The sequence below is a fragment of the Ictalurus furcatus genome, chromosome 10, assembly GCF_023375685.1.
Source record: "Ictalurus furcatus strain D&B chromosome 10, Billie_1.0, whole genome shotgun sequence".
Taxonomy (NCBI): domain Eukaryota; kingdom Metazoa; phylum Chordata; class Actinopteri; order Siluriformes; family Ictaluridae; genus Ictalurus; species Ictalurus furcatus.
The window spans coordinates 17498930-17524939 of record NC_071264.1 but is presented as its reverse complement, the minus strand read 5'-3'; the positions used below and the strand labels follow the sequence as shown (position 1 = coordinate 17524939).

Here is a 26010-nt window from a genome sequence, read left to right as displayed (position 1 = left end):
AAAATTAAATTAACACACTGGAGCCTTACAGTCAGTCTTGCTAGCGTGCAGCGAGCAGTCTCAAAGAGTCTCATTGCTTTATTACCATGCTTTCTACAACCGCAGTTAACAGCATGTGTGTGAGAGAGTGCATGCATGGGCATTCCTCTATAGCCTCTATAGCCTCAGGGTCTAGGCACTTTAGGCTCATCCAGAAATACTGATCTGTAATCATCTTGAGCTCCAGGCTGTACTGTCAGAGTGCAATTTATGTATCCTTGTTTGCTCATTTCTACATTTTTTTCGACCTGCACTTAAGGTCTGTTCTATTACATATTTAATGTTAGATTTTAAGTTTTAAGTCACAGTTTTCAAGTTTTCATAGCATTCATAGCACTAGGTTACAGCTATGCCTTGTAGTATGGTGAAATGTTGATGTTGTGATGGATATCATCGAGGGCCTGCTATCAGCAGTGACGTAGGTGATCCACCTCTGTCCTGAAAGAGAAAGAGAGCCTTAGGTGATCCTGAGAAGGAAAGACGGCGAATGTGACAAGCCCAGGTGTGCTCACACGCGAGGATTTCCCTCAAAGAACAACAGTTGCTAGGCAACGCCGCCAAAGATAAACAAAACAAAATGTTTCTGACGTGCGTTCTCATGCAGTGAGGTACAGACTTTATACATCAAAGTTAGGCTTCTCGTTGTGCAGGCATTTCGGGGTTCATACCTGGTTAGTTATCTCGTCTCATCACTTTCGCTAGTGACCTATTCAAATTTGACACACAACAGGCCCAGATTTAGATCTACTATGCTACATGCCATCAGATCATCAGCCTTCCGAATATAGAAACAAACCAATCAACAACAAAGCACATACTAACCTCACCTCATTCATCTTAAGTACATCTTTAGGCTCTGCCTTGCACATCGTCCAGATTCCAAGCCTGAAATACGTGGACGTGCATTCACAACTTTGGCTGAGTTAATATTAGATGCAGAAGCTTGTTTAAACAATTGCTTCTGCATGACTAATGTAAAAGTCCACAGAGTGTGTGACAGCAGAGAAAAAACATTGCCTGTTAATGAGGCCAATTCAGTTTTAGGCAGCATACAGCGTGAAATATAGATTGTGGGATGATTTATGGAGTAATTGTGAGTGCAGGCACCTTTCAGATCTGTCAATGAATAACATCACATCATTGGTGCCAATTCAGGATATAATGTATCAGTGGCATAGGACTAAAATAACAAAATATGGCTTTTAGGAATGCATAGATATGATATGTATTCTTAACCCTTTAACGTCCTGTCTTATTATTAATTTATTTATCTTAAAGCATGTTATTCATTAACTTCAGTGGGATTAATAGTGTACAGGTATACAGTGATATCAGTAAAGTATTTAAATTTGGAGTTTATGAGGTTACATTGATTGTTCAAGGATTTGATCAAATTATATTCTTTATTTATTTGACTTATAATAAGGAGGGACACATCCAACCTCAGGAATGAGTGAGCAGGGGAACAGCGCCCTCTATCATGTTGTTTATGTATTTATAAGCATTTATTATTCAACCTGAACATAAGGATTATGATGAACATGTGTCAGAGGCACTGATAAGAAAATATGTATCCAGGGACATTAATTAGTGGTATTGTGTTAACATTATTTACAACAACTACATGAGGAGTTTATAAGGACATATCATTATTCACAAGAGATGTTTTCATAAATTATTGACATTGACAGTGAATAGGAATCTAACAGGATTTATCACAGAATATTGTTTTTAAAAAGTAATCTTTGAGCAATTAGGAGATTTCTATTTCTATTTTTTAAACATACCACTGTTTATCTGTTAATAAGTGAGGAATAAAATACTTTGGGTGTGCTGTTATAGGACAATAATCAACAATGGGGTGGTGTGATGAAGCAGAGTTACTGTTACCACCTTGTTGATTATTTTCCTATAATATTATGTCCTGAAGTGTTTTGTTCCTCTTATACCCCAGCAATTTTTATTAATTAGTTTTTAATTAAATAGCATTACATCATACATTTACGGTATATCATTGTATTTATGTTGTGGAGAGTCTACGAAAACAACTTCTGTTATGTTCTAGCAGCTATTAAATATTCATCCAGTCACTTTCTGTTGAAGCTAATAAGACAAAAAAACAAAAACAAAAGACCGCGCTTCATGTTACAGAGAAACCACTAAAAAAGGGTAAACTCCTCGGTCTTGAAGAGGTCGAAAAACTTAAAGTTCCAGCAATAAGTGTCCATAAATAAACATCTCCTTACAGAAAATTTCACCATATCAACAATTACAAACATTTCTGAATCCTTTTATGTGGAGTGTCCGCCATACAAGTCCCTGCGAATGAACTGCTACTGCACTGAAGTTCACCTGCTGTCGTAAAAACATGAGCAAACTCAAGCTGAAGATAACCTTTGTTTCAACTCAAAAAGTTACATTTTACAAGTATTACCAGTCAAGACAGTGAATTACTTTACATTTAGTTGTTGAAAACTTATAAACTTGAGTTCCGTATGAAGTGAAATGAAGAAATGAAATAAGCTCACATATCTTAATGGGCCTATCAGTTTTTACAGTGGGCATAAAATTAATAGCTGCACTATTGTCAGAGCTGCTGACCAAACAGAACTGAAAATTCAACAATACTCAACAAATATAAATGTAAAATAATGTTTTATATATATATATATATATATATATATATATATATATATATATATATATATATATATATATATATATATATACTGACATGTAGTTCCTATTATAGAATAATTGGAACGGCAAGGCCAATTCATTTGTTTTTGATATAGACTGAAACACTGCCCCCGCCCCCCTCTGAAAAAAAAAAAAACAACTGAAAGAGGCTGCAGTAAAAGCCTGGAAAAGCATCACAAAAGGAGAAACCAACAGTTTGGTGATGTCAGTGAGTCGCAGGCTTAATGCAATTATTGCAAGCAAGGGATATGTAACCAAATATTAAGTATTATTTACTTTAATTTACTTCAAGACGTAATACGTTCCTGTACTTTTGCTCGCCTAAAAATTGGGTGAAGTGGGTAAAGGTTACAACAAATGAATTGGCCTTAACATTCCAATAGTTTTAGAGGGGACTGTATATACTTATATCATTCTATAAGGTTTTTCCATGCTTAGGCCTGTGTTGTAAAGTTTTTGTTTTGTAATAGACTTCCTGCCTAATTAACTGCATTTTATCATAAACCTCACATGCTATTCTGATTCCTTGAAATCCCTCAGGTGAAATGTTTGCCAACAGCCCTCACCATCTTTCCTCTTCTGAAAAACAGATTTATCATTCATTCAGTGTGTGTGTGTGTGTGTGTGTGTGTGTGTGTGTGTGTGTGTGTAGCCACCCAGACCATGAGCACCGCACATACCACAGTGAGCCACAGAGATTAGATAATGCCATAATACTCAGCGGAAATGTCCACGAGACAGCATTCAGCTCAAACAGCCGTAATACCCTTATCAGACATGCAAACAGCTCCCCGGGATTCTGGGAGATTTTTTCTGAGATTTCAGTCTGAGGTCCATTCGCCGCCACACATATGTGTAAAACGTCAAGTCGATCCTGTTAAACCGTAATGAATAACATTTGTGGTTACATTAGCATTAGGGCAGAGTGTTTCAGCATTGAAGTTTGGTATTTAGGGCTCTATGTTTATTCACAGTGCAGCAATATGATTATGACTCAATTTTGTGTGTAAATTGTGTGTAAATACAAAAGATTCCTGCTATTTTACAAAATATAAAAAAAGAGATTATGTAGTCTAGAATACTGTCTGAAGCATTATCACTCCAGTACAAAACTAAAGAAGCAAAAAATTAGATACTGAAATTGTTTTGCAGACATTCCACAACAACAAAAGTAACTATAAACTGATTTTTTAAAAAAAGAACAACAACATTTTCTTTAATAACCAAAAAAATGCAGTGGTTTAAGAGGAATAAAACACTTTGGGACATGCAATTATAGGAAAATAATCAACTTCAGGGTGGTAACAGTAACTCCGATCCAATACCAAACCACAGAGTGTTTTATTCCTTACTGGATATGTTTACAACATCTGTGGTAAAGAGAAAATTGCATAAATCTGATTTTTTTTTTTTTTTTTTTTTTTGTCAAATCATTCCATTACTAATGTATGGCATTTAGCTAGCCATGAAACATTATGATATTAAAGGTGGAATCTCTACCGAGTGCGAAAAGAGACACATACTTTTACATATCTTTTATTGTAAAATGACATTTGTAAAAATGTATTTACCAAAGTCTCTTTTAATTAATACAGTTAGCTTAGCGGACATTAGCTTAGCAGACAGTTAGTCGGAAAGTTAGTTTTTGGTCTAACATCAATGAGCAACTTGTGAAGCAAAACATTTTTCTTGTAGAAGTTTTTATAATATTACTGGGACAAAGTAAGGAATAAACCACTCTGTGTCATGCTGTTATAGGAACATAATCATTGTGGTGTGATGAAGTAGAGTTACTGTTACCACTCTACAAGTGGATTATTTTGCAAAAACAGCACATTCCAGAGTGTTTTATTCCTCTTATAACACAGCTGCTTGACAGTTACAGCTATTAAAGAAAGATACGTCATACTTATTTATCCATTTATAGTCACAAGTAATGTTGTGGAACATCTATAAAACTAGTTATTTCCTGTAATCACTTATGCTATACCAGTTAATTTCTCACTTTCCCTTGAAGGTAATAAAATGTCCTGAAGTCTTTCCTGTGTCAGAAATATTAAAGCTTTACTTTTGAGTGTTTCAAAGCATGACACTGGAGACTCCTTCCATAAATGTTAAACAAACATCTCCTCACAGAAAACTTCACACTATGAATGACGTTGTTACTAAGGAAACGATAAAGGTATAAAAAGATATATGCGATTTGTTTCACAGTTGCGTTACTGCCACAGCTGCTGTTATACAGATTTGTTCATTACCTTCTGACCAGTCAGGATGGAGAATTGAACAGCGCTGTGATATTTTGTTGTAAGTTAAGTTCTGATAAGGTTCTGTCATTTGAGGTTGATGTTGTTTCATTTTTGATGTTACTTTATGTGTTACCATTTTTCGGCCTCAGCATGCAGCTGACATGTGTCAGATTCAAACTCACCCTAACATTTTTATCATGCTCCAGGCAGCCCCTAGTCTAGACAATGGATCTAAATAGCTGTTTCCGGTGTGCTAAAGGATCCTGTAAAATGACCGTCCTCTGAAGCATCAAACACGCACGAGGCTACCGGTGGGAGCTGTTAGACAGGAACATTAAAAGGGTAAAAAGAGCAGAGCTTAATGTTTAAGGCTTGTGTGTGTGAGTAATTGATAGTCTGCCTGCTTTGACTAGCTGTCAGTGGAAGAGCTATAATTTGGTCCTGTTTCGGCCCCACCACCATCACCACCACTCATCATACACACAGAGAGAGGTACATCAGAGATCCATTACACACACATACAACTCACAACATACAACTTATATATATTCTGGATTTTATGCAAATCAAACTGTTGCGTCCCATAGATCGAAAAGGATTTTTTTTTAATTGCATGATCACACCTCAGCATCTTTGTGTGTTAAGACTATGAGACCATTATATAAACCGAGCCTGACAAAGATTACAGAGATCCCATAGCAGTTACAAACCACAGTCCCTGCTGATATGAGATCAGACCAAAATGCAAATGCATTCGACTGACAGAGCATCATCAAAGTGCTCGCCTTCCTGCGCTGTGGGTAAATATATCAAACACATCTGAGCACATGTAATGGCTTTTTTCCCCCTGTCTTGATGTGTGCATCGTAGGTGGCAATTAGTGCTGTTATGATTTCCGGCTGTGTTTGATATCTGGATGTTGTATACGGTAGTGTTCCTTGATTAACGGCGAGCTGTAATTAAAGAGGTGTAGGTACAGTGCTGTTAAAAAGTATTTGCCCCATCCTGATTTCTTCTGGTTTTGTGTATATCTTGTGCTAAATAGTTTTAGATCTTCAAACGAAGTACAGCATTAAACAAAGGCAACCTGAGTAAACACACAGTGGAGTTTTTATTTATTTATTTTACTGAAGCAAAAAAGTTATCCAACATCTATCACTAATGTAAAAAACTAATTGTTTCTGCCAGCAATAACGGCAACCAAACGCTTCCGATAACTGGAGATCAGTCTTTCACAGTGCTGTGGTGGAATTTTGGCCCACTCTTCTTTGCAGAACTGCTTTAGTTCAGCCACACTGCAGGGTTTTTGAGCATGAACTGCCTGTTTAAGGTCCTGCAACAGCATCTCAATTGGTTCAAGTCAGGACTTTGACTAGGCCACTCCAAAACTTTAATTTAGCTCTTTTTTTTAACCATTCAGATGTGGATTTACTCCTATGCTTTGGATCATTGTCTTGCTGCATAATCCAGTTGCGCTTGAATTTAAATTTATGGACTGAAGACCGGACATTCTCCTTTAGGATTTCTGTTAGAGAGTAGAATTCGTGTTCCCATCAATTATTGCAAGTTGCCCAGGCCCTGAAGCAGCAAAGCATCCCCACACCATCACACTTCCACCACCATGCTTTACTGTAGGTATGATGTTGTTTTTGTGGAATACTGTGTTTGGTTTACGCCAGATATAACGGGACCCCTTTCTTCCAAACAGTTCCACTTTCGACTCATCAACCCGCAGAACATTCTCCCAAAAGGTTTGAGGATCATCATGGTGTGTTTTGGCAAAATTAAGATGGGCCTTAATGTTCTACTGGGTTAGCAGTGGTTTTCACCTCACCACTCTTCCATGGATGCCATTTTTGTCCAGTGTCTTTCTGATAGTGGAGTCATGAACAGTGACCTTTATTGATGCAAGAGAGGCCTGTAGTTCCTTAGATGTTGTCCTTGGCTCTTTTGTGACTTGTTGCATGAGTAGTTGCTGTGTTCTTGTAGGAAATTGGGAAGGTAAAGACTGATGGCTTTCAAGCACATTCTTCTTCATGATTTCTGGAATTTATTTCATCTTTAGCATAGTGTGTTATTGGGTAAGACCTTTTAACCAACTTCATGCTGTTGAAAAAGTTCTATTTAAGTGTTGATTTGATTGAACAGGGTTTGCAGTATTCAGGCCTGCTTGCATCAAGTCCAGCTGAACCCCATTATGAATGCAGTTTCATAGATTTGGGGAATTAGTAAATACAGGGGCACAAAACCAGAAGAAATCTGTTTTTCACAGCACTGTAAATGAGATGCATCATTACTGTTTACTGGCTTGAGGCAAATGTTGCTGTGCAATGAAAGAAATAGTGCACAAAATAACAGAAAATCAATAGATCCAGGAAATACTATTGTGGAAAATGTAACATGCAAACTGGAAAAAGTCTGCCATCCCAAATAGCATAATTAGCTAAGGTAAGTAGCTGACTAGGTAACTGCTAATAATCTAACTAAGTTTGTAACTGTAAAATACCATTATAATGACCAATCAATGAGTGACTTTTGTACACCATTATAAATTCAAAGGTCTATACAATAATATGCAAATCTAAAAAGCCTCCATATCATCCTGCCAGACAAATTAGGCTAATTAGCTCACTTAGATTTCTGGCTAGGAAAATGCTAATAAACTAGCTAAATTTGTAACATTAAAATACATCGAACTGACATATGAATCTACTCTAGATTATAGATGAATATGCAATTAAAAAACAAACATTCATATCGTCCTGCCATCCAAATTAGCTAGCTGACTAGGTAAAGCCCTATAAACTAGCTCAATGTGTAACAATAAAATATCATAATGTCCAAAAACAACAGAAATGGCATAGAAACATTCCACCAGCATTAATGAAAATGCAACATTCTATGAATATACATACTTGCAAATCGAAAAAGCCTAAATATCCTCCTGCCAGCTATCTCAGCTAGCTAGCTAGGTAACTGCAGCAAAGGTCATTTACATTCATCTTAGGTTGACATGAGTGGAATTTCAGTATCTGAGTCTCATTTTCTCACTGATTTATTAAACAGCAGCCATACATGTTCAAATCTGCCACAACATATACAAAACTACTGCTAATCACTAATATTTGCAAGGTTAGTTAGCTAGCTACCTTAGCACACAGGTTCTCTGGCACAGAATGTGCACACAATGTCTAGTTACCACTAGCGATTGATAGTGATAACCTTTTTTTTTTTTTTTGAAGTAGGATGTTCTCCATAACTCCACATGTAGCTGACCAGCCAAGACATGTTTGTTGTCTGAAGGTTATTTCTTTAGTTTTGTACTGGATCTCTGAGGCTAATGTTGCTAACCATTATTGGAAGCTTATGGTTTATATGTTTGCATTGTAATATAAATAATCACAGTGGCATCTCCTTTATCAGATTTGTGGGGCTGCTGATTTCTTTTAGCTTGTTACTTGTTAGCAACATTAGCCACATAACTCCAGTGCAAAATTAAAAAAAGCAAACTAGCCTTGGCTGATTTATTATATCTGAGGTGAAAATGTCTTTTTTGGTCTTTACTTTGAGGAATATTAATGCTTGTAGTGAATTGTATAATGTCTGTTATGTGTTTTTGCCTTATGTAATGTGTGTCTGTAATGGATAATTTGTCAAACATTTTGCTAATGGCAGAGACCCAAAGGCGTAGAACTGAAACATAAACAGTGTGAAGTGCCGAGGCAGGTTCAGAATACCACTGGGTGATGCACGTTCGTCATCGGCTGACCCTGTGACCCCTGACCCAGCCCTGTACAGGTCAGAGTCGTTGGCAGGCAGCACCATGGCTCTTCCCTTCACAGAGTCAGGCTGACACCAGATCACTCAATGCTCCTCTGCACTTTCTCTGTTTCCCTCTATTGTTCTCTTAACTTCACGCTCCCTGTTAGAGATAACATTGGTGCATGTGCATTTAGACATCTACCTTACGTCTTTCAGACGTTTTACTTTCCTCTAACAAAGCAAAACTCCTTTGGTCTAATTTGTAATCTGAACCTGTTTTTTCCCGCCATTTTACAGGGTCAATGTCAACTAAAGTGCGGTCATAAATTATGTCTGGATTTCATTAGGACTTCCTGTCTGGTCTGTTAAATCAATGTTTATCATGTGGGGGGAATTCCACACAAATTAGTTTTATCAGCAGGCAGTAATGAGAGGCACGTGTCTACAAGTGAAGGACATATTTTGTCTTTCCATGCATAACGTGAGCCACGTGTATCGGCTCATTCCTTAGTTTTCATAGTTAGTAAATCAGTGGTGTGTCTTTATCTCAATTTGCTTCAGTGTGGATATATGATAAGCTTTAAAGGAAAACTTTGACAAAAAACAACAACAGATATACAATTACAATTTCCCACTTACCCCAAGTGTACTCAGTGAAGACATGTTTAGCATCTGATAGTTGCTTTTTGTTGTTGTTTTTTGCACTGCAGCTACATGGCTAAAGAATAATGTAGTAATGGTAGCAAGCCTAAATCTTCATGTACTTCATTTAATCAACACCATTACGCTACAAAATCCCAATTTTAAATACATGAATTAAGAGATTTAAAAAACAAAAACTATATAACCATCACTTGGGAGGTGGGAGCTAGATGGCAGATTGATGGCAAACTTCTGTGAGGAAAAAAGTGAGTCCGGTTGTCCAAGATGGCTGCCCAGTAATGTTCTACACTGTGATGATTTGTTCTTATTTATAGAAAACAGTAGGGCCGTGTCCACACGTACAGTATATGGATATTTTTGAAAATGTCATTTTCCCTCTGCGTTTTCAAATCATTTTCGCTTTTAGTTTGGGCAGAGATATTCTCGAAAATGCTCTCCGTGTGGAATTCCTTTTTATTTTTTAAACAGAGGCGTAATAGCTATTTTCAGAAAAATCTTTATTTATGTGGAGAAGGCTTCAAATAACAGTATGTTCTACATCACCAAGTATGTGTGATATCGTTGCGATTTATACAAAAAAAAGATTTTGGGTGGCTTAAGGGAGTTCTATTACTTATCAGCTACATTAACTGTGCATCTCCATTGCACAACCGAAGACGTCTTAGCTAACTGACTTATTTGGTTGATGTGGAAAATTGTGTGAATTTGATTTCTTGAAAATCTATTCCTTTAATGGTGTGTTCCTTCATTGAAATGCTTTCGTCTGGCACTCGTCTGCACCCTGGCAGGTCTCGATGTTCCTACTGGTGTTATCTGATCTGTTAATCTAGTCAACATGGAGAGTTTTATCAGAACGCTGCATCACATAAACAGGTATGAGAAAGATCCTGACTCGAGGATGATGTTTTCTGATGTAGACAAAACCCTGTTTTTCACCAGCCACTGTTCTGTGATTGCAGATGCAAAAATTTTATATGTTTGTGGCTCAGAGCTGCTGATTAGAGGCCGTGTGTGAGCAGTGATATGTCCCGGCTGGTGGGAGGTCAGACGTCACGTTTAGGATGAACATCTGGAGCTTTATAGTAGAGCGAGTGAGCGAGCGAGAGAGAGAGAGCGAGAGAGAGAGAGCGAGAGAGAGAGAGAGAAGAGTGACAGGAAATTTACTGGTCATAGTGATGTAGCTTAATTCTTATATTCCACAGTGTTATTGAATTAACAGTTCATTGTTACTATAGAAACATGTAATGTGGATTTATATGTCAGACACTCCACACAATCTAATCTAATAAGATGTTGAAGCAGATGTTTATTAACATTTTTTGGAAGGAATGTCCAGTGTCAGCACTTTGTAACAGAGGGGTTTCCGCTTTCCACTTTCTTGGTAATGTGACAAGATGTAATGTAATGTAAGTGATAACAGGAACTGATTAGTTTTTCAGTCTTGATTTGTTGTTCCACACCATTAAATGTAATTATATAAAGATTTTAAAAAGTATGACGTGTCATTTTTTAATAAATTTAAAAAATCTAATGGTTAATTTGCTGAGGTTTAAGAGAAATAAAGCATTTTCGGGATATGCCATTACAGGTAAAGATCAACTTTGGGGTGATAACAATAACGCCGCTTCACCACACCAGCCAGTCACTGATTATTTTCCTATAATAGCACAACATGTTGTTTTTTATTCTTTACATAAATGAGTGTATAGTGTTTTGAGTGTATAAAAATAATTATAGTAATCATTATAAAATTATGTTTTTTTCTGCTCTATTTCAATTCATTCTTTATTTTGAACTAGTTGTGTGCATTTCAGGAAGGTGCCAAAAGACATAAATATCCATAAAAATTTATTATAACAACAAATAATCAAATATTTCATGGTTTATATGTTTTATATATATGCTATAATCTAGCAGCTACATGGTGTCCCAAAATTCTACATACATAGGAAAAATAAACACTTTTTAGCAAAATGCCTTACAAAAATTTTTCATACTTAGGTTATATATATATATATTTTTCTCAGATAGCCTTTAAGAATAACAAACGAAGAACATATTGAAATCCTTCTAATGGCTGGTTCGGGAAGCTGTCAAAAGGTTGTGATGGTCTTTAACAGGAACCATGGCAAGCACTTCAAACGTGACACTGGTGCCAAATTTATTAACAAATTCAAAAAGTATGGACGTGTTGTGGACCAACCGAGAAGTGGACGTCCACAAACATCCACTGATGAAGACACAACGACGTGGTGCTGGCAAACATAGTCCCCTATGTAAGGAGACTTTTGGGACACCATGTATTTTGATTTCTTCCACTTCAATTTTAATGGTTATTTTATGTAGATTCATTACATATAATCCCAATTAATTTCAGTTCCAGGTCATTACAAGGTCAGTTTTTTCACTACAAAATGTAACAAAGTTCATGGTTGGGTGAAGTATACTTACTGTATGCAAGGCACTGTTGTAGGATTAAAGCATGTCTGTGCTTTTACTTGTCAAAAAACATTGAGAAATTGAGATAAACTTGAGCTCTCAGATCTCTTGACCATCTACAGAGTGCTTTGATTTTGAATGCAGATCTTCAAAAGCTTAAATTGCAACTTGTGTTGTAAATCTTTGAGATAACAGAAATATGCATGAAAAAGTAATTCAGCAATTCTGATAACATCACAAACTTACTGTCATCATTAGAACCATATGGCAAAAATGACCGTGAGTCAGAGTCACGCTCAGTGTTCATCTTCTCAGCAGGGCAAACTGCTCTGAAATAATTTACAACCAGGCCATAATTAAAGCAACAGGGCTTTTAGGACATCACTCAGACCAGGTGCATTGCCTTATGGGACGACTTCACCTTTCTGAAGACACAAGTACCTGTTTGAATGATCATGAAACGCTCTCTGGCTTTCAGAGGACTCATTAAATCAAAGTGCTGGGGGTCACGGTGTGTTCAGGCTCCATCTCCACTTCTTTCTGAATGGTCTGAAAGTTTAAAACAACATAGGGGTAATAACGGTAGATTGTACGTGTATATACACTCACCATCCACTTTATTAGGAACACCATACTAATACTCCTTTGCACTTAGAACAGCATCAGTTCTTTATAGCATGGTTTGCACAATATGTTCCTTTGAGATTCTGCTCCATGTTGACTTGATTGCATCATATAACTGCTGCAAAGTTTTCAGCTGCACATTCATGCTGTGAATCTTCTGTTCTAATACATCCCAAAGGTGCTCTACTGGATTCAGATCTGGAGGCTGGAGAGGCCAATGAAGTTCACTGAACTCTGTGTCATGCTCATGGAATCAGGCTGAGATGCTTTGTGACATGGTGCTGGAAGTAACCATTATCAGATTGGAAAATTGTAGCCATCAAGTAGTGCACATGGTCAGCAACAATTTGACAGATATCACAGCTTGCAAATGCCTTTTGTAGCCAGCTAAGAGTCTTTCTATTCTATCAACAACACCCCAACACTTCCCCAACACCCCCCAACCCCACAACCCCCAATTTTCTGCTCAATTTGGTTATTTGCCAATTCCGACGCACCACCCAGCTCATCACTATCATACAACAGTTACCAATTGGGTAGGATGAAGGCGAACATGTGCTTCCTCCGAGGCACATTAAATCAATGAACTGCATATTTTCAAACTGCTGCTCATGCTGTGTCACAGGACACCATAACACACTGAGTGCTGTCTGCCCTCTTCTGCAAACATGAGCTCAGACTCCCATGATTGGTTAGTGATGCTCTGATTGACAGGGGAGAGAGTATGACCCTCCCACCAAGGCAGCATGGCCAATTTTGCTACCTTGGCTTGCAGCCACGGATGGCTATGGCATTGTCATGATTTTAACGTGCAGTCTCCTGAGCAGGGTACACGATTTTCTGTTGCCCCACTCATTAGACCGCATAACCATTCATTGATGATGAACTATTTTTATGTTGCTTTTACACCTGCCTTGTTAGTGTGGATCTATCAGACTTTTTTTTGTTTGATTCTTTTTGACAGCGCACCAGACAACTGAACCACAGCCCAAAAAAACAAGGGTTTTGATCCTTGTTTATCAAATATCATGTTTTATGTTTGATGAATGCTTTTATCATTTGTGGCAGTGGTAACTCAGTGGTTAAGATGTTGGACTACTGATCGGAAGGTCATAAGTTCACATCCCAGCACTGCTAAGCTGTCACTGCTGGGCCCTTGAGCAAGGCCTCTAACCCTCAACTGCTCAATTGTATAAAAGAGATAAATGTAAGTTGCTCTGGATAAAGGCATCTGCCAAATGAGTAAAAAATATATATCATGGCTTTTTATTTTATTTTATATTTATCTTTTGTGCTAACTTTTGTACAGAATGTGGTGGTCAGTACTGCTGAAAAATCCAGCTTGGTCTGATCAGCTCACAGTCCAACCTGGTCAAACTGGTAAAACATCTTCATCTGGTAAGTTAGCCTATTTTCTAGCTTCTTTATTACTTGAATAAATTAATCTTGAGTAATTCCCTCACTGTTGTGTTATTTTTCTTGACAAATACACCTCTCTATGACAGCATTAACATTTTTAGTGGCAGTTGGTTATCAAACCTATTTGTCGTGATACATATTGTGTAGTGTAAAAATAGCTTCATGATGTGATATTTTTGTCATATCACCCATCCCTAATTACAGATTCCTACTATCTAAGCACAGGGATGATGAACACCAGCTGTTTTGCCATCTCTGTGAACATGAAACAGGCATTACCACACACTCCTGCTGATGTAAAGCCTAATTTGTCTTTAAGCAACGATCCAACAGCACCACCTGGTGTTCACTTGCAGCCATGACACCTTCCAGCCCTGATACTGCACTATTTTGGTGCAGTCCAAATTCTAATTATATTCCCTGTATAGTGTACTACATTTTTACCCATAATACACCGTAAATCTAGCGTACAATAGATGCACATTACATTCACAGTGAAGTACAATGTCTAATGACTTCTTTCAGGATACCAGAGCAGCTGTGTATATAAAGTAAGCTATGAAACACTGGGTGTTGTGCTGTTCTAGGAAAATAATCCACAACTGGGTGTAGTGGAGTGTTGGAACAGTAAGTGTGTTACCACCCTAATTTGTATTATTTTACTATAACATCACATCTTGAAGTGTTTTATACCTCTTATACCACAGCAGTTTGCCTACAATCACAATTTCTCATTTATTCAACAATGACACGTCATACCTTTTTCCTGTAATAGTTACATTTAATATTGTGGAATATCCTCAAAACAGGTTAGTTCCTGTTCTCACTTATGTTATAGCAGTTATAAACAGTCCTCTCTCATGACTCTCACTTTTTTCTCTTGACGTTAATAAGACAAAAAAGAAAAACAAAGTGTAAGCTCTTCTATCATGAAGATATTGGAAAACTCTGACTGTTACAAAGCACTAACATTGGAGACATCTTCCATAAATGTTACATGAAGACTACCTACAGAAAACATCACCATTATAATCAGTTTATGTAGAGCATCCGCTGTACAAATCCTTGTGAATGAGCTGTTACTATAGAAACGATAATCAATCAGATTCAAAAATTCAACAGAGCTGGGCTATGACTTATGTTTTATTAATCTGTTAATGTACAATTGGTGTTTGAGTACCACATTAGACTGGTAGCTTTGGTGCAAAACTTTATATAAAAAAAAAAAATAGACATAAGACATGTCAAATCAATCTGTACTTCTACAGGGAAAAGTGAAAAGTTTCATTTCTGGACTAATAGTTTCTTCCATTATACTGAACATCAGTGCAGATATGTACAGATGTGCAGATATTTTTTTTCCTGCAAGAGATGCATTACTTAGATTTTTTTTTTTAAATGTAGATTTCAAAATGAAACCTACATTTTTTTTAAAAAATTACATAAATAATGCATCTCTTGCAGGAGAAGGGGGAAAAAAACCTCCAAATGACTTCTGAGTGAACACAGAGGACAGTAAATCCACACATTTAAAGCTCAGTAGATCTACAAAGTCTACAGATGCTAAATAAATATCAGTTGATTTAAAATGGTAGGTCAGAGACTGTGTCAAATACGCAAAAACTGAACGTCATCATCCTGCTGATGGGCCACAGGACTTCTGTGTTATTTGGTCCAGCTGACTTTAGGAATATCATAATGCTCCGTCAGTGTGTCCAGATGTCTGTTGAACTCCTAGAGAAAAAGATAGGCGTTATAAGCAAACTAAGTTACACTGACATGATTAGCTTGATTAACACTCCATTTCAGACATCATTGGTCGATGAGAACAATGGTGATCAGTGATTGGTTGTTGGCTTTACACACTGGTGGTAAGTCGAGTGAACCTGTTAATTCGTATATCCAACAGCTGTGCTGTAAGCTGGAGAGCCGCATTTAGTGCGGGTCAGTCTCTACCATCTACTCAGAAAGTCACTAGATCCGTCACTAAAGGATCGCCAAATCTAGCAACTATTTATATATTTACAAAATTCTATGATTCTGTCAAGAATGCAGACAAAATAAAGCAGTGCTAGTGACGAGTCAGGAAATTGACAAGGAGGAAACTGTTACGGTGAACAGTGGCAATCAGCGATCAGTCATTGGTTTTACACACTGGTGGTGAGTTGAGTGAACCCATTATCTCAACTCATATAACCGAGCAGCTGTGATGTAAGCTGGAGAGCTGTATCTAGTGCAGGTCATTCGCTAACATCTACTCACAAAGTCACTAGATTTGTCAATAAAATGATTGCCAAATCAAGCAATAAAGGTGGCAACACTGTTCAGGACATATTTGACTACGACATGCAGGCAATTCAAAGCAGACAGAGCATGTAGACAGAAGAAATGCAGGAGAGTGGATGTAACAGAGGAATATAGACAATAAGAACAAACTCTTACCTCAACTCTGCGCTTGTGTGTCTTGGAAGCTTTGTTCAAAATTCTTTCGATTTGCTGAAAAAGTGAGCAGGGAAGAAAAGAGAATTAAAAAAACAGCTGGTTCATAATATTAATTACATATTATTAAAACAACAGCATTTTCTTGAGAAGGTGTCCAAACATAACTAAAAGGGCTAGTAGTACTGCAAGTTCTCATTTTAGCACTCATCCAATGAGACACTAAGAGTTTCAGTGCTTTTTCACCAAACAGTGTGGAACAACATGGTGCTGTAACTAATGGAATATCATGAGCTACTATTTTTACTACTGAATTCTATTGATTATGTCCATTAGTTGTTGCAGCCCCAGATCACACAATTGCACCCTAGATAGTGCACTGCAACAGGGAGCATGGAGTAATTTGAGATTTAGCCCAGCACCACATTATGAGACCAACTACATCTGTTTTTCTTTTAAAAAACACCACAAAGTATATGGCTATTTACAATGTTTAAAAAGTCCACACAAAAATGTACATACTCTTTTCTCCTGGATTTTGTCAAAGGCGATTTGAGCTGGTGTTCTTTTATCAACATAAGCCTTCTTGGTCGTTTCCTCCTCTGTTGAAGTGGTCAGCACCTGTTTTTCCAAACGCTTTGTCTCCTTGTCCTTCTTCTTCTTCCTGTTTAAATGACAGAAAAAAATACGTTATACTAAGTCAGGAATAGAACACTTGAGGTCATGCTGGTATAGATAATAAAATCAGAGGCCGGGTGGTGTGATGAAGTTGAGTTACTATTACCACTCTAAAGTTTATTAATGATTATTGCAATGCCAGTGATGACAAGTTTTTTTTTTTTTTTTTTAATTTATTAACAAAGCACAGGCCATTCATTTTATCGGATTTTAGTTACATGTAATGTTGTAGAGTGTAAGGCTGCAGCTAATGATTATTTTCATAATCGATTAGTTGGCCGCTTATTTTTCGATTCATCGATATATTCTATAATAGTATTTACGCATTACTTTTTATAAAAATTAACACTGACAAACAGTAAACTGAAGAAAGTCACCGTCGGTGACTCTGGGTATCTGCTAAAGCTAGCGGCATCACGTTACGTGCGCATGACGTCATGCACCGTCGACTAGGAAGCGGCTTATACTTCCGTTTAGTAAAAAAAACAAAAAACACTTGTGTTCCTTTTGAGACCATATTACCTTTCTAAACTTCACACACTAGACGGTAGAGTACATGTGTGAAGTTTAGAATTGTGTAAGTGTGTTGTACTTCATTTGGGACACAATTTTAGTATTTACTCTCCAAAGCGTGTTTTCGGAACAGAAGTAACGTAATGAGTAAACGCACACCGTGCCGCGCGCAGACCAACTAATCGATAATGAGATTCGTTGACAACGATTTTCATAATCGATTAGTATCCATTTTATCGATTAGTTGTTGCAGAGCTAGTAGTGTGTCCATGAAAGAAGATCCTGTAATCACATACAGCAGTTATTACCGGTTATTTTCACCAGCCTCTCGAAGTTTAAAAGACAAAAAAAATGTAGTTTGTACACTCTTCTATCATGAACACTTTCCCAGGTTGGGAAACAGTTTTTCACCAAAGAAAAGAATGAGAACAGAGGATTTTCCTTCTGCGGTTTCTCAGTAACATGACAAGCTACATGTTTTATCTTCAAAACTGCAAAAAACAGGCCACTGTTTTTATAGCTGTTATAATGTAAGTGAAAACAGGAATTAACTTGGCTTAAAGACATTGCATAACATTACATGTAACTATAAACGGATAAAAATTATGACGTGTCATTCCTTAATACATTTTTTTAATCGTTGACAAATTCCCGTGGTGTAAGAGGAATAAAACACTGCAGGACGCGCTGTTGGGGAATAATAATCAACTTCGGGGTGTTAACAGTTACTCCACTTCATCACACTACCCTGACGTTAATTATTTTCCTATAACAGCACGACACAGAGTGTGTTATTCCTCACATAACTAACAGTAACGTCTAGCTAATTCCGGCTAAAAACAACACTGCGTTAGCAGAGTTAGCTGACCGCATCAAAAGGGCTCCCATCTTAAAAACGCTACACCTTGAGTGTATACAAGCTTAAAAATCCATTATAATTTATATAGTTCACTTATATAACAAATTAATAAGAAAGAATTAGGATTTAGCTAGGTTAGCTAAGCTATCAGCTTAACACGTAGCTCATTAGCAACAAGGCCAAGAGCCTGGCTAGTTAAACAAACAAAATCACATTTTTCATTATTTTATTTAGACAGTGAAACAAAATACGTACTTTTTACCAGCTGAAATATTTCCAATTCCTTTGAGTTTTAATGACCCTTTCTGAACAGCCGAATATTCCGCCATCTTGCTGACTTTTCTAGAAACAAAACAAAACAAGCCGGAAGTTTGTATCCTTAGCGGAAGGAGTGTGACGTGCTAGTAATTTCCTCTTTAAATAATTTGTATTTTGATAGTGCTATACAGAAAATAAGTTTATATCATGTACTCTATCTAGACTTCAGTATCATACACATTAACAGTTATATTAGCCAATCCACTTTAGCGACTTTAACACTGTGCATCCCGATTACGGAAGTGCTCTGGTCACGTGTCCATGTTTTTGGCGAGTTTGGGAGACGGCAGAAGGAAGTGACAAGGAGGGATTTGAAGAAGATGGCGGGAGAGACAGGAGTGTATGGAACACCGTACGATCGAGAAAACGGGGGGGGAAAAAGGAAAAGAGAAAGTCTAACACAAAGGAAACAGATAGTGACAGACTATTGCTGCAGATTGGACGACAATTAGTAGTTAAAGCCTGTATGCCAAGATATTGGCCGCCTCTGTAAATCGTTCTGTATCGCCTTTCGCCAGAAGAATCATTGCCAACAGTGCTACCCGCACAACGTCACGCAGACACATAATGGGTATTCTATCATTGAGCACATGCGGTCTGCATACGCAACACTCCAAACTCAGTACTCGGGGGATAGGGCTTGTGGATATTAACTGTCTGTCTACAAGGTGCAATCATTCTTCTTGTCTTGCTCATTTTGCCTTTTATTGTTTCTCTCGTTCGGAGCAGTTTCTCACGCTCGTTGAAATCACTAATGACCAAACGCTGATGTTGACAAAGACTGAGTACGATCCCTATGATGACCAACCTGACTTGTATTCTAAACCTGACTGGGTATCAGATTCTCCCAGTGACACCGACGATGACGACCCACTGACATCCATTTCACACCTATTGTAAATATTCCTTTGACCATGACGATTCTCATTTCACCATAAAATAAGCTTGCTTGACTACAGGATACTTTATATCCGCAAAAACAGCCTTAGCGCCTTCATTATGTCTGTTTCATGATTAATTCAGTTGAACTGTGAAAGGATTCTGAAGTTCTGATGTATTCACAGCGTAGTAATTTCTCTGTTAATTTTAGTTATCATATTTTGTAATGATAAAATGGGAGAAATGTGAGGGAAATTATTAATTTTTACTTTGTAATAATTTTTTTTCTGCTCATGTTCATCTGAAGATAACACCTAAGAAGGCCATGTCATGTCACTGAGATCAGTACAGAAAGTTGATCTGCTTACAGAGACACAAACATGTTCTTCTGTTCAAGGTTCGTCTGCAAATCTTCTAAGTCCCTAAAACAAAGCCTGTTTGAACTGCCTCAAACTGCTTCTTATTGGTACACAGAAGTGTGTCATGCTCTGCGTTTCATATATATGGTAGTGGTTCAGCACAAGCTCTTTACAGTGCTCTCATTATTCTATCCTGTATTGACCATCTTTCTGTAATAAAACTTTTTACCTTAAGAGGACGAGTCTGCGAGTGTTGTCTAATTTCCACGACAGTGTATATTGGAGACAATTCTGCAATAAAATTGGAAGAGAAACCCAGCTATCAGACATTTGGAGAACAATTAGGAAAATGAGCGGAATAAGAAACAGTGTAGAAATACCAGTGTTAAGCAGCAATAATAAAAATGCGATTAGCAATGCAGAAAACGCAGAACTTTTGGTAAAAACTTTTGTGAAGATCCACAGTACTGAAAATCTATCCTCAACAGCCAAGCAGTATAGAGATCAGACACTTGCCCAAAATCCAGGGATAAATCTACTTCCCACACTCCAGTCCAGTAGGTGGCGGTAATGCACCTTTAGTGGTTTGCCAACCGCCATTAAAAACAAAAAGAAGAACGAAGAAGAAGAAATCCAGGGATAGTAGAAAGAAGGACTACATCAGGGTGAGAGCTGGACTTGCCATTTACTCTATTTGAATTGAAAAGAGCCATATCAAATTCACGGCAAACGGCACCAGGGAAAGATAGTATATGCTATAACATGTTAGGCCACATGAGAGACATCACACTTGATGTAGTATTAAGACTGTTCAATATGGTATGGAATACAGGAAAAATCCCATTAACATGGAAACAGGCAGTTATAGTGCCAATACTCAAACCTGGCAAAGACCCGTCAGACCCAGCAAGCTACAGACCCATAGCATTAACGTCACAGTTAGGCAAAACTATGGAGAGGATGGTAACAGATAGATTAGATCACTATATAGAAAGTAAAGGGCTTCTTTCACCGTATCAGTTAGGATTTCATAAAAGGGAGGGGGACAGTGGATTCTGTATTATGCCTAGAGTCAGAAGTTAGGAAAGCTCAAACTAACAAAGAAAGTGTAATTGCTGTATTTTTTGATGTTGAAAAAGCATATAATATGCTTTGGAAGGATGGACTTCTAATTAAACTTGATAAATTAGGAATAAATGGTAAGATATATAATTGGGTATTAGACTTCCTGAACAGAAGAACAATAGAAGTAGCAGAATAGCAGAGTATTCAAATAGATATGCAGTGGAAAATGGTACCCCACAAGGCAGTGTATGTAGCCCAATACTGTTTAATATTATGATTAATGACATACTCGATCAGGTTGGAGAAAATATAGGTAAGTTGCTTTATGCGGATGATGGGGCACTCTGGGTTAGGGGTCGAAATATAGAATATTTAAGAAAGAAAATGCAGCATGCAATAGGGAAAGTAGAAAAGTGGGTGAATGACTGGGGATTTAAACTATCAATTTCAAAATCACAAGGTATATGTGTTTCTAAACGTCATAAAACAGTACCACTTAAATTATTTGAGCTAGATCTTGAACAGGTCAAGGCTGTGAGATTTTTAGGAGTACTTTTTGATGAGAAGCTGACCTGGTGTCTGCATATTGATAAAATTAAGAACAAATGTAAAAAGATTAATAATGTTCTGAGATGTCTGTCAGGGGAGCAAGTAGGGCATCGCTCATAAATATCTATCAGGCGCTTATGAGAGCCGCCTTTGATTATGGTTGCCTAGCATATATGTCGTCATCACAATCAAATCTTAAAAAGCTCTATGTATAACAAGCACAAGCACTCTGGATCTGTACTAGAGCATTTAAATCATCACCAGTGACTGCATTACAGGTTGAGACAGGAGAGATGCCGTTGTGTATCAGGAGGGTCAAGATCATGCTAGCATATTGGGTAAATCTACAAGGTCATAGCAGGGTGCACCCCATGAAAGCCATCGTACAAGAATGCTCAGAGTTTTATAGGACTAACTTTAACAGTTTTGGATGGTTGGGAAATGCAAAGGCACAAAATGCAGGTCTCAGTCAGCTACAAGTAAGCCCCATTCTGGCGATACCATCTGTACCACCCTGGAGATTCATAAAACTATCTGTAGATACAAGATTACAACAAATTTTAAAAGAGAATTCTAAAATAGCACCACAGGGGATAATAATTCAAAACTATATGGACCAGTATCAGGATAAATTACTCATATATACAGATGAGTCAAAACAGCCTGAGACAGGCCACACTGGTGCAGCTTTTTTCGTTCCTCGTTATGAAGTAGCAGTCAAATGAAGTAGCAGTCAAAAAAAGAGCAGCCAATCATTTATCAGTGTACACTATAGAACTATTAGGAGTCCTATTGGCACTGCAGTGGTTGGAAAAAAAATCATCAGAACCAAGATGTCGCTATAGCTTCTGACAGTCTATCTGCACTATCAAATATACAGTCTGGGAAAACATCATGCTGATGTTTTATCAAGATGATAATTATGCGTCTTAGAAAAGGTCATCTTGGCTTAAATCTGGCATTAAACAGAATAGGAAAACACCCCAGTGGACTCTGCACACACTGCAATACACAAGAGATGGTAAAACACATTCTGTTAGACTGCAAAAGATATGAGGAGGAAAGAACTGAACTAGAGATGCAAATTGGAAAGCAAAACATGACACTAGAGAACTTGCTGGGAAAAACATCTGGGAAAATGCACCGCCCCCTAATAAACTATCTAAAATACTGGGATAAGTGACTTTTGTAACTTAGTATGAATATCTAGTATGTGTATTTATTTATTTTTTAATTTTATTTATTTTTTATTTTATTTTCCTTCCCCTGCCAATCTGCTGCCCACACTCCAGTCCAGTAGGTGGCGGTAATGCACCTTAAGTTGGTTTGCCAACCGCCATTAAAACAAAAGAAGAAGGAGTGTCCGTGTTTTACAGCATGGTGCAGGAAAATGGCTGTCAGTAACGTTCTGAAGCGATTAACCGGAGTTAATCTCCATCTGTTTAGTTCACACGCCCGACTTAGTGTTTGCGCTTTAGTGAACAAATCCGTACAGATTCGCGGATATGCTAAAAAAGCCGGTATGATTTTTTAAAAGTATTTTTATGCGGATGTTCAAGGTAATTAGGCAACTAGCTAAAGTCCTGGTACAAGTGCATAGCTTAGACCTGACCTTGGCTCGCAGACAATACATAAGAAGCAAGTAATTAAGTAATGCATGTTATATAAACCACTACAGATGCATTTTGTTGATTTGGTAATGAACTTGACTGTTAACAATTTAATAAGAAATGTAATAAATGATAATGACAAGGATATCCATAAGAGGTGCATGCATAACACACAGCATTTTCTCCAGTTGTCCTTAGGGATGTATTTTTGTTTGATCATGTTTCCCCAGCTGCTAAAGGAAAAGGAAAAGGCATGGTGAAGGATGTGCTAAAGGGCCCAGAGGTGTGTAAGGACCCGGTGAGGCTGACCTCACACGCTGTGGGAGTAAACATCTACAAACAAGGAGAAGATCCACCACTGAAACCCCAAGAGGAATATCCAGCATGGTAACTCATACCATGACATAATGAAATCATTTACACTGGCTGATGTGTGCATCAGAAATGTGGGAAATTTTGAAATCTGCAAGACTTGAAGATTAAATTTGAAGAAAAAAGGGCTGCATATTTTAGAAAGTATATTACAAAATATTAATGATCTTTAGGCTGTAATATGAAATGTTTGCTTGTTGTAATTTAACAATAAAGCCAACAATTTCTGTGGGGTGTACTTATTTTTTCACATGACTATTTTACACAGTCAGCTCCAGAATTATTGGCACCTTTAGTAAAGATATTGGGTTAATTAGCTTAAACCTTCACTGAAAATATGAGTGAACTCTAACCACATGTGCCAGTATATCTAGAGCTGGTGATATCTTTTTGTCTAAAGTGACATTTGTGGCTGTCTCCAGGTTGTTCGAGTTGGATCTTGGTCCCCCCAAAAAACTCCAGGAACTGGATACAGAGAGCCATGAATACTGGAAGCAACTGAGGAAGGAGCACATCTGGCGTTTCAATAAACTGCATAAAGGAAAGAAAATCTGAGAAAATCTGACCCACTTATTTAGGATTGAGGAACTTTGATACAGTCTCATTTAGGTGAGAAAGTGAAGGTGTCGGATTGATGCAGTTCAGATTACGATCAACTTTCCACACAGCTGATCTGTTAATCACGTGAGCTGTGTGGGTCTGCGGTACTCGTTTGTGTCGGTCAACACTTGCACCGACTACTGTGTTTATTTATCACACTGCCTCAGGAGCGACTATTACAGAGTGTACAGGGAAATGTTGGAACTCACATCACTGACACTTTTGTCTAAAAATGACAAGTATGTCTTTATTCAACAATTTAATGTTTTTATATGTAAATAAAGTGACAACTGTTCTTCCTAAGCAATTTTCCCTCAGTTGTTTTTTTTTTATTATTTATTTATTTATTTACTGGGGATGATGGTGGCTGTCTATTGGATTGAGATCTGATGAATGTGATTTATATCAGTTTTCCTCGTCAACCCATTCAGTGACATGGGCAGGGTCATCCTGGCAGAGACTGCTCCCATCAGGATAGAAATTTTTCATTGTAGAATAAAAGTCAGAAGAAGTTTGTATCGATTTCAGTGATGATTTGTTCTCTCAAAGAAGTCCAATTGCCAAGCCATTTATGTGTTTTGTTTTTTTAATGTGTCCTCCAACTGTAGTTCTAGTTGGACTTGTATTTTTGTGTATTGTAGTAAAAAAAAAAATTCATTTACAACCATAATGTAGTAGTACAGATATATATATATATATATATATATATATATATATATATAAAAAATCATCATAGCCCAGTTCTTTCTTGACACATTAAAGTGTGCCAAATTGTGTTTTAGTCACATTTCAATTTCTGATATTACTGTTGAGCACTTCATATGATAACAAATACATCAAAAAGTATTGTTTCCCGTACGCACCCATGACAATTACCTTCAAAAAAATAACAGTTTAAAAAAACTTTATAAATTTTCTGTCTGTTTTTGGTCTTTTTGTCCCTTTCTTTTTTCACACTGAGATTCAGCATGCTCCACACAGAAGATTTCTCATCTGTCTTTGGGGTTCCTACACAAATATGATGGAACCACCTTCCACAGACCTCACAGGATATCTGTAGTGCAAAAACATTTTAACAATTGCTTCATAATGTAAACATCAATGTTAATTCCTTTTTAGGGTACAACAGTGATATCCCCAAGTCATTTGCTATAAAATACCCATGGGTGCATTAAGCTGCCAGTACATAAACTGTTGTGTCAATAACAATGTACATAGAGTAAGTACATACACTCGTTATTTGTAACTGGTATTTTAAATCTCACACAAAAGAGTCAGTTCCTGACTTTAGGAATGGATGAGTGATAATTTTGATACAAATGCACATTTAGTAGCTTTATCTGAGCTCTTCAATTCACAAGCACTTACCAAAAATCATTCAATACCTTATAGAACCTGTTACTGCTCCCAGTCATCAGCATCTGACTGTAATTCAGTCAGAAGGGAAATTTATTGAAAGATCATAAAGTAAAGTAACAGTAATGCATGTCAAAATTTATAAACATATGTCTGAAAAAAATTGTTCTATGAAATGCTCTCAACACGGAGTATGGCTTGTAATTCATGAAGAAATCTTAATGGAAACTGAAATACTGCCACTTACATGAGTAAATGGGTAAAACAGGCATTGTTGAATAATTTTACATGACACTGCAAATGGAACCTCCAATGAATGCACCCACAGGACTTACCTGTTGTGAGTAAACAAGTCAACAGTGTGAATTTGAAAGATGCATGAGCTTTCTTTCCTATTGAACGCAGGGGGAAGCGTATCTGACAGTACCATTCTCAGCTGTTGGGATGCGTTCCCCACACTTTGGTGGGCAAATATAGGGATAGCAGGCTGAAATAAAACACAGGACTTACCTGTTGTG

The 26010-nt window shown here is 37.3% G+C and overlaps 2 protein-coding genes and 1 long non-coding RNA gene across 3 annotated transcripts; 2 read left to right on the top strand and 1 right to left on the bottom strand.

Moving 5' to 3' along the window:
• Positions 1 to 9319: 9319 nt before the first annotated feature.
• On the top strand, positions 9320 to 11064 carry LOC128614126 (uncharacterized). Its single transcript, XR_008386996.1, has 4 exons — positions 9320 to 9658; positions 9882 to 9959; positions 10202 to 10286; positions 10373 to 11064. It is a non-coding gene; the product is annotated as an uncharacterized LOC128614126 (long non-coding RNA).
• A 3956-nt stretch (positions 11065 to 15020) lies between these two features.
• On the bottom strand, positions 15021 to 18911 carry fam32a (family with sequence similarity 32 member A). The gene is made up of 4 exons (XM_053635519.1): positions 18640 to 18911; positions 16857 to 16998; positions 16338 to 16391; positions 15021 to 15629 (listed from the first exon to the last, which is right to left on the bottom strand). Exons 1-4 carry the CDS (start codon positions 18711 to 18713, stop codon positions 15561 to 15563), a joined length of 339 nt encoding a protein of 112 aa, XP_053491494.1. The 5' UTR covers positions 18714 to 18911; the 3' UTR covers positions 15021 to 15560.
• Positions 18912 to 22537: 3626 nt separating this feature from the next.
• On the top strand, positions 22538 to 24274 carry mrpl54 (mitochondrial ribosomal protein L54). The gene is made up of 3 exons (XM_053635646.1): positions 22538 to 23074; positions 23395 to 23551; positions 23959 to 24274. The coding sequence occupies exons 1-3, from the start codon at positions 22864 to 22866 to the stop codon at positions 24089 to 24091; spliced, it is 501 nt and encodes a 166-aa protein (XP_053491621.1). The 5' UTR covers positions 22538 to 22863; the 3' UTR covers positions 24092 to 24274.
• The last annotated feature ends 1736 nt before the right edge of the window (positions 24275 to 26010 follow it).